The sequence below is a fragment of the Nipponia nippon genome, unplaced genomic scaffold (genome assembly GCF_047370975.1).
Source record: "Nipponia nippon isolate SJK-2023a ecotype South Korea unplaced genomic scaffold, ASM4737097v1 scaffold_1, whole genome shotgun sequence".
Taxonomy (NCBI): Eukaryota; Metazoa; Chordata; class Aves; order Pelecaniformes; family Threskiornithidae; genus Nipponia; species Nipponia nippon.
Genome location: NW_028262290.1, coordinates 25451504 through 25460800, shown reverse-complemented (window position 1 = coordinate 25460800; position 9297 = coordinate 25451504). Strand labels below are relative to the sequence as shown.

Genomic DNA, 9297 nt, shown 5'->3' with positions numbered 1-9297 from the left:
CATTCACAGAGGAGCACGCAGCCTGCCCAAGGAATATGGCAGCATCCCACAGAGAGCTGCAGAGGTGGGATGGAAGCATTACAAGGAACTTACAGATCTGAAAATCCCCAATTTTTCCCAGTCCATTCCTTCCCATCTCAAATATTTTTAAGGATAAACACAAGGATTCAAAAATGGGAATCACACTGACTCTCCAACTTGTCACCAGCAGGATTCAGATCTTTCATACGAGAAAACTCCTCTAGCTACAGATTAATGCGAGTAGCTCAGTGTGCAGAGAGGGCAACGCCAGAGGGTGAAATATGAAATGTCTTCCAAGTTACTCATCTATTAGCCAGTAGCACAAGCATCCAAATCTCCCATCACATATTCTAGATAAGAGTTTACAGTCTCTAACACAAAGCTGCTACAGCTCCTGGTTCCCAGGCAACAGACATCCCTGTCTTACACCCACCTCCTTCCTCCCTCTTTCTCACTATTTTTAGTTTCTCCTAAACATCTCAAAGAATACACACCCATCTTGGCCAAAACCCGACAAATACATTTTCCTTATTAATATCATTCTAAGATACAACTAAACAGTATTCATTGAACTTTTTCAAAGTACTTTAACAGGAGACTACTGCACATTATGGGAACTTAAAGTTAAAAATGATCAATGCAAGTCAGAAGCATCTGAAAACATGTCTGAATGAAAGCTGCCAAACAACCTCAGCCTTGCAAGTGCTACTTCCATTAGATCATAGAATCATAGAATTGTTAAGGTTGGAAAAAGACCCTTAATATCATCGAGTCCAACCGTTAACCTATCACTGCCACGTCCACCACTAAACCATGTCCTCAAGCACCACATCTATCCGTCCTTTAAATACCTCCAGGGATGGGGACTCAGCCACTTCCCTGGGCAGCCTGTTCCAGTGCCTGACTGCCCTTTCGGTGAAGAAGTTTCTCTTAATATCCAACCTAAACTTCCCCTGGCGCAGCTTGAGGCCGTTTCCTCTTGTCCTATCACTTGTTACTAGGGAGAAGAGACCGACCCCCACCTCGCTACAGCCTCCTTTCAGGTAGCTGTAGAGAGCAATCAGGTCTCCCCTCAGCCTCCTCCAGGCTAAACACCCCCAGCTCCCTCAGCCACTCCTCATAAGACTTGTGCTCCAGACCCTTCACCAACTTCGTTGCCCTCCTCTGGACACACTCCAGCACCTCGATGTCCTTCTGGTAGTGAGGGGCCCAAAACTGAACACAGTACTCGAGGTGCGGCCTCAACAATACTGCTATCACCTCCCTGGGGGCACGATCCCCTCCCTGGTCCTGCTGGCCCCACTATTCCTGATACAAGCCAGGATGCCATTGGCCCTCAATGATAATTAAGTCTTCTAATATCATTCTAACAGATAATGAAATAGTTCTAATTCCATTAGAAAAATTAAGTATTCTAATAATTCCACAAACAGAAGTGTGAAATTTCAGGCCCTATTTGTCTCTTGGAAGAAAATTAGGAAGTTCTCAAAAATACATCAAGTTATGCTTCAACCTAAGATTTTACTATAGGAGATGAAAGAAACCTCACATTCTTAATGTAATCTCCCCACAGACTTTTAAGGAATATCGGTGCTGTAGATATTTTTGCAGCATTGTGTCTTACCGCAGCAGGCTGTGAAGTTTTGAAATAACTATTTCACCCAGGGACCACTGTATCCATCCTACAGATGTAAGCAACTGAAGCAAGCAGATGAAGGTTAGTAACAGAGTGATGAGCAAAGCTAAATACGGTTTCCATTCTAACTTCCAATCCCCTATTCTATTTATCTGGTCATACCAATTCAAAACTACAGACATGGTTTGCTCCATATTTATGTAATTTTGGTTTTTTTCTGAACTGCTCTAGCTTTTGGTCAATGGATTCTTGCATTTGGCAGACAAGCATGCATAACAAGAAGAAAAAACTAAACCTTGAGACTATCACACAAGATTGTGTACTATGTACAGAGAGATACATGATAGGCTTTGAATTTCACAGGTAATACCAAAATCTGTCTGAAATTAACACTACCATTAAACTATGGAAGACTAAGCTCAAGGTCTTCAGCCAGCAATGGCCGGTGTTTTCTAGATACAACTGAATTCCTTCTGTTTTTAAGCAGAGCCTGAATTCCATGTGTATCTTTAAAGTTATTAAGCCTGATGGTTTAAAATACTTGATACCAACCACTGTAAACAACAGCATGCTTTAGGTCATGAAAAAAATACATGGGAAGTTAATGATGCTGTTGAAACCACATCAGCATACCACTTTTACCCTTTAAAAGCACAAAGTCTCAAAAAGCTGAAGTGAGACAGCCTATCAGGTTTCTATGAAAATAGTCTTTTAAGGATTAACAATGTATATGGTATAAAAAGCTAGTGAAATATTTCCTGATTCTGTGATTAAGGGATCATCTATGTTTTCCGTTATTGTAATACATATGTGTTTAGATGCACAGAATATTATATTCTGCTGTCTCATGATGCCATTGTAACATCAAGCACTCCAGGAAGCAGTGATGAAGGAAACGGGCACTCTTTTTACTTTAACAGAGCAACTAGCACCAACAGCCTTGCATGTTTCTTATCTAGCCCTACAACTGCAGAAAACAGCTGTACTCTGAAAAGAGTAAGAATCCAAAAGCTGGAATGAAGACTGCATACCACTAAGCTAATATGTAATGTATATGCTCGTAGGAAAGATCTGAACGTTAGCTTGTTAACATTTACAAAGAACTCTTCCAAGTAGATTTTCTACTTTGACATGTTTATTTTAGTTGGATGAACAGATTCAATGAACAAGTTGAAACAGTATTCCTCAGCCTCACGTTTGCCTCCCTGTAGACTTCTATAACCAAATGTTTTAAAATATCAGAAATATGTGGATATTTGCATGAAGTAGTTCAATAGTTATTTCTTGTTCCATGCTTCTCTTTCAAGTCTTTCACGGATTACTTCTTTTAGGTATGGTTCAAGATAATGCTTATCCTGAAAAAGAAGAGAATATATTTAAACTTACAGGGAGGTCCAGAAACATCTCAAGCCATTCCTACAGATTACTTGTCTCTCATTCCTCCTCAGATTTGACTAAAACCCAACCTAGCAACAACAAAAAAAGAAATCAAACATTACTTACTCTGAAAAGGTAAACTTTGCATCTGCCAAGTCTGCAATGACAAGTTCTTTACTGCAGCAACCACCAATTCCTAATGCCTCGCCAACATTAACAAGCAAAGTGATACTTCCAGCTATACCTTTAGAAACAATGTTCTTTTGGCAGATACCCAAATGTACAGGATCCACTTTAATTAGCTCAAAGTCCAACTGTAACACTCTAGAGAAACTCATTTTTAACTTAACTGCTGAACAGCACTGTAAACTTGGATTTGACGGAACACCTTGACCATGTTTAACACTTACAAACCAAACTGATGCTTAAGGAACTATGCAACCAGTTATTCAATGCAGTAGTTACCTAAATATGACCAATAACACCACAAGAAACAGCCTCTGCTTATATAGAGAAACATAATACCCTTATACTATCCTATAGTCAAAAGTTTAATGGTAAGATTCCCCTCTGCCTGGTAATTTGGAGAAAGCTGAGATGGACAGTAATGCAAAGTCTATGAATCAATCCACTACAAAAAGAAAAATATAGTTACATCTGAAAAGGAAAGTGTAGTTTGTTTTTCAAATTACACGACAGCACTTATTTGAATGCAAGATTTCCCTTTAAATTATTTTTCCTTGGCATCTTCATGAATAAAACCATTGGCTCGAGATTTTCTATAAAACTAAGAAATTAATCAGAACAGCAAGAGACCTTTTCTAAGAATTTCCAAGTTAGTTACAGTGTATTTCTTTATCTGATAGCTTAGAAGAAATATTTTGTCTGAATACAAACAACGTGCTACAGCTCTAAGCTGTAGTTTAAGTTTTTGTCATCTTGAGCAAAATTTTCTAATTTCCACTGAAAAACAGAGATTTTTTAAATAGTGATCAAAAGCTGTGTTTTCCAGAGGTATCCTATGAGATACACACTCACTTAATCATTATGAAGAACATGTAAGCATGTTATCTCTTCAGAGACTGAAAGTCTCAAAGACCAGTCACAACAGTGCCGTTTAAGACCTCCACCTTGGAAACACCCTGTACACATACCTCTTCGTATTTCACCCACTGGTCTTTTGGAAGGATCTGATGTTTCAGGCTTAAGTCTAGTGCTCGCTTTATGCGAAATATTCTTTCATTGTAAAGATCTTCTGGAAGTCTCTTCAGTGCTTCTTTTACATCATCATCTTCATACAATGTATCATCTCGCATTAATCCTGTACCGAGAAGATTTTACAATATCGCTGAGTAAGTGTTCTTAAGTAAGATGTAGGATTGACACAGGTGTTTCTACGTAACATGGGCAAAACACTTCTCATGCAAAATTATGAAGAAAAACCAAAGCAATCCAGACAAGAACCACTAATTGCCTACAGAGAACAAACTCTAACACTGGCTTTCACGTACTCTATTTACTTGGTTTTACTCCTTTTCTTAAGGAGGAAAAGGGAAAACGGGTAATTTAATTCAATGTGTTGCATAAGAGTCTATATATACAGAAAAATAACTATTCTGGATCTGAGGGGTGGACTTACACTCATCTAACTTTATAACTGTATTTAAGATGACTGTCTAGGTAAAAGGTTTAAGAGCACTGAATCCATTCAAGTCAGTCAAACACAGATGTGACTACTTCAGTACTGAAGAATTATTCTTCAAACTCCACTATGCATAACAACTAGATCTCCACTGACTATATTAAGCTATGGAAACCTGAAGCTAGATGTTTGTGCACGAGCGGGTTCCTTCCCATGCCGCCCCAAATCAGAAGTTAAATCAGGAAGAAGTACCTAGTCTTCTCAAAGCCAAGAACATCCCCACACTGTTTGTGGAACAAAGGAAATTCAACCAACCCTGCTTTAAGTTTCAGTATTAACAACATAGGACAAAATGTTACTTCTGTAACATTCCAAGATTGATGCAGATTACAAGAGTGTGCCTGCTGGCTTGTGGTTAAAGGTTTTGATCTCCTGTGACTGAGTTGGCAGTAGTCTCCCAATAAAACCGAAATTTCTTTTGAGCCACATATTCTTGAATTCAGCTTTGCAATTTATTTCAAGGCACAGGGAGCATGGCTGCTAGTTTAATCACTAGATTACATTCAGTGTTCCCCCTCAGTTTTTAGTTGCATTTCCAGAAAAGTGGCAAAAAGTATAAATGCCTTTAAGAATTTCAGCAGACAGATATAAAAAGAGGGGCTAAGCACTGCATCTCTGGAGGAAAAACCTAAGCTTATTTCTCTACAGTTGTCTTGCAATTTTTTTCTAACTTCCCCAGGGCAGGTATGTTAACTTCCTTTAAATGATTCGCTCATATTGCAGTCAGCAATAAATTACAGCCTCTGAATATTCAGATCCTCTTGTCATTCAAGAACAGTTCTGCTATCTAAATAGTTGAAACAAACTTGGTAATAACTCTGAACAAATTGAAGACAATACCATCAAGGCAGTCTCCTCTACTTAAGGAAACACTATTTTTACACCTACTTCACCATTGCGCAGGCCAAAGAGACATCAGGTGAAGTTACGGTGATACAAAGGGCAGGACTAACTAAATCCTTTTTTGTACTTTGGATGCTTTGCAGAAGTATCGCAGACAGGCTGACTGCTATCAGTGGGAATCTCTCCAGCTTCAAAGGCAGCCTTTGGGTTAGAAGATACCGGCCAGTAAAAGTCACTTGGTGGGGAAAAGATAAATAATCAAGCTTTCAGGACTGCTTTGTGAAAGTTTTTTTCAACTGCTCCAGCTTAACCTTAGCTGTTTTAAGTTATTTCAGTGAAAACAAGAGTAAACACAGAAATAACAGAAAAGTCACTGATTCATTACTAAGTAGCAATCATGATAACTGAAGCTATTGCTTACTTTTCCCCCACAAAAGTAGTAGCTAATTTTGATCAAAAAGACTTATGCCAAACTGCAGATACGTACACCAGTGATGAACCATAACTAGTTTGAGGATTGTTATATTTGCAGAGTTTTTAAAACTCAATGAAATACTTACCGAGTTTGTTGAATCCCGCTGCGTTGTAATACCACTTGCGAATCCTGTCTAACAGGCGACCACCTCCTGCAACTGAATGTGACCATCATCAGTTGCAGAGCAAGATAAAATTTGACGTTTACACACCACTACGACAGTACACAAATATTTGCTGGCCTCCTTCACATGTAGGAATGCAACACTACATCAAGTTTGAATTTGAATGTGTATGACTTGGTCTCTCTGCTTTTCAGTATCCCTTAACTGACACTGAACAGGCAGAATGAGTGCTTGTTACATACAACCATTTGACCTCTGTTTCACTAAGTCTGAATATTAGACTGCTTTAAGACTTGGAACAATTGCTAACAGTTCACTGTCAAAGAGAGCACTGACACTTTTAGGCTCCATAACTCTTACTTCAGCTAAGAACATAGTGTTCTACATAAAGCAAAACCATCATACTTTTCAAATCATTTACCTGAGTTCCACAGCTCTCGCTATGGGTTAATTCGATTTCAAGGCCAGCATACTATTAAGTTGTTAACCTTCTGTTCTCCTCTCCAGTGACTTAAACACTACTCCAGAGCCTCCTTTGTCAAAGAGCTGCCAAAGTCAACTGGAAAGTCAACACTGAAACCTCAAAAAAAATCACTGACTTTAAAAAGAAAAAACACAACACACCACATGTAGAATGTCCATCTTTCCTTAACTCTGATTTTGGATAGCAAAAAAAAATGTAGTGTACATGTAATCAAGTACAATGCAGTACCAAATACCATTAAAGTAACTCAACAAGGGGTCTAGAAATCCAGAAACAGCGTAATATGGGCAATGCAGCCAGGGCAAGCTCTCTTTCATGACTTTGAGTCAGTTGTCTTACGAAGTCACCCCATAAAACCAGTGCTACGCGTGATACCAGTACACCATAGCACACTGCCTCATCAGGCCTTATTCCTTCGTACTTTAGGCCTTGAGAAGGAATAACATGAAAGCAGGTAAGGCTCGGGTCAGCCCCCGGGCAGGACAGCAGTCCCCCAGGCCCCTCCAGCGCTCCCGAGCACCCTCTGCCCCACTGCTCCCACGAAACCTCGGTGTGGGAGCCAGGCTCCCTCCGCCGAGGCCCAGACCGAGGGGCCGCCGCTCGGGAGGGACGCCGAGGAGATCCGCCAGCCAGGGCCGCGCCAGCGGTACACCAGCCGCGGGCGCTGCCCCCGTCAAGGACACCCGGCGCACACCGTCCACCGGCTCCCCATCTCCCCCTCACGCCCGGCCCGCCTCGCCTCCCAGCGCAGGACAGGGCGAGCCCAGCGCCGCAAGCCGAAGGGCGCGGCCCCGCAGGACCGGCCACCCACCCCCGGCCACCCACCGCCGCCTCACCGGGTGCCCTGGCCGCCATCTTGACCTCGGCGCGGCGCACTGCCTTGTGGGTAACCCGCAGCCTCCCCGGCGGGCGAGGGGCGGGGCGGGCCCGCCAATGCCGCCTCAGCGCTGGCGCATGCGCCCCGGCGGGGCGGTGGCGAGGGTGGCCGGGGCCGGGACCGGTAGCGGCGGAGCCTCCGCTCCCCCGCGGCTTTATCCAGGCGGGTGGCGAACATCCCCAAGGACGGAGAGTGCCCCGTCGGTCTCCGCCGTGCCGGCCTGCCGCTAGCCCGTCCTCGGGTGCGGGAGCTCCGTCGTAACCGCGGCGGGACGCCGGGCTGCTCTGAGGCACCTGCCCGCGGGCGGGAGGAGCGACAGAGCAGAGGCTAAGGCGGGCACGGTGAAGCCCACGGCGCTTACGATGGTTTTAACTTCTGCTTACAGTGTTGAAGAATCGGCAGTTAAGCCAAGATTCAGAACAACGTAGCTCGGCTGCGTTCAGTACGGTGCCTCTGCAAACTGGCAGCGCCTCAAAAATCCCAGTATTTTGCCACCGTAGACCCAGCCGCGGCCCTCGGTAGCGGTGCCCACGTTCTCACCAGCAAACCTGCGTGGCCGCGGCCGTGGCCCGGAGCGTGCAGAACGCGTGTGAATAACCGCTGGCCTCGGGTTAAGGTACCCCATCCTCAACGGGGGCAGCTGAACTGGTAGACCAGTAACAGCAAACTGAGGGGGAAAGGCGAGCGTTGGCCAAAATGGGTTTGTGTCTGTAAAGCACGGTAAGCAAAGCATCAAGGCCATCGCAGAAAGCAGCAGAAAGCTCGCTCTGCTCAGGTATCACAGCTGCCAGGTGAGTGGCTCTGTTTTCTGAGGCACTGATGGCTGCCTGTCCCCAGCAATTCCTTCGGACAGGGACCACTGCATTTTTAAAGAAATAAAAAAAAAAAAAAGTGGAATTACTCTAGAAATATTGCTGCAGTCAGAAAAGCACATGGCTGAATGTGATAGGCAGGCAAACCGCAGAGCTCAGACTGCATGTCAGCAGACCGCAAAGTGTCTTTGCCATGTTGTACCCACCAAGCCTCAATTAATCAACATGGTCAATAAAAGGCTGCTAGCCCTTATCAAGAACGGCAGACTACAATAAGTTTGGTAATTCTACGCCAAACATTTTTCCTGAAGATTTTTTTTTCATCTTACAGCCGAGAAGTATTTGGCACGATCCTCAAAAAGTTCTTCTGTCCTCTCTCCCGTTTCCTTTTAGCACTCTCATAAAATCTTTTGCTTCCTCTCTTCATGGTATTTCTGGGAAGCTGTTTTGGCATAAGCTCATGCATTTAACATTTCAAAGAAACTGGTTTAGCTCTGGCAGCAATCATTTTTACATTTAAAAAATATTAAAGGAATTAAAAGCTCAAAGTTTAAGACATTTAAAATATCGTATGTATTCTGTAATATAATTTATATTATAATGGTTTGACACATGGTAATATAGATTGTGATAAGGACAGCGGAGTAAATCTGCAAAAGCAAACTCTTTACTTTGGCATTATGAACCCACATACTTTCTATTAACATTAGGTTTTACTAGAAACATTAATTTTTACAAGAGTGAAGATTATAGTTCGTTATTAGCATTTAAAGCAGAGCATACATTTATTAGCATACAGTTAAAATCTAAGTAAGCATATTGAGTTAGACTTAGATATTTTTATTTGAAAGGAAGGAACGGGGGAAAGTGTTTAGCCATCACATTTCAGCCACCACTTTAGATGAAATGTTATGCATCTCCAGCAAGAACAGTCTACTCAGTAGAG

The 9297-nt window shown here is 42.6% G+C and overlaps 1 protein-coding gene across 3 annotated transcripts; it reads right to left on the bottom strand.

Moving 5' to 3' along the window:
* Nucleotides 1-2770: 2770 nt before the first annotated feature.
* UQCRB (ubiquinol-cytochrome c reductase binding protein) lies at nt 2771-7585 on the bottom strand. 3 transcript variants are annotated; one of them, XM_087749311.1, is made up of 5 exons: nt 7499-7513; nt 6600-6724; nt 6140-6211; nt 4189-4355; nt 2771-3012 (listed from the first exon to the last, which is right to left on the bottom strand). In XM_087749311.1, exons 4-5 carry the CDS (start codon nt 4348-4350, stop codon nt 2935-2937), a joined length of 240 nt encoding a protein of 79 aa, XP_087605437.1. In that variant the 5' UTR covers nt 4351-4355; nt 6140-6211; nt 6600-6724; nt 7499-7513; the 3' UTR covers nt 2771-2934. The 3 variants fall into 3 exon arrangements, with proteins under 3 accessions (XP_087605437.1, XP_087605431.1, XP_087605433.1); XM_087749305.1 differs by lacking the exon at nt 6600-6724 and having other exon boundaries at nt 7499-7585; XM_087749307.1 differs by lacking the exon at nt 7499-7513 and having other exon boundaries at nt 6600-6751.
* Between the last annotated feature and the right edge of the window lie 1712 nt (nt 7586-9297).

What these genes read in the sequence shown, in the direction of transcription:
- UQCRB (XM_087749305.1), bottom strand. An exon ending in AGCGGGATTCAACAAACTCG is followed by an intron (nt 4,356 to 6,139) that starts GTAAGTATTTCA and finishes TTCTCGGTACAG; the next exon opens with GATTAATGCGAGATGATACA. An exon ending in AGTGGGTGAAATACGAAGAG is followed by an intron (nt 3,013 to 4,188) that starts GTATGTGTACAG and finishes CTTCTTTTTCAG; the next exon opens with GATAAGCATTATCTTGAACC.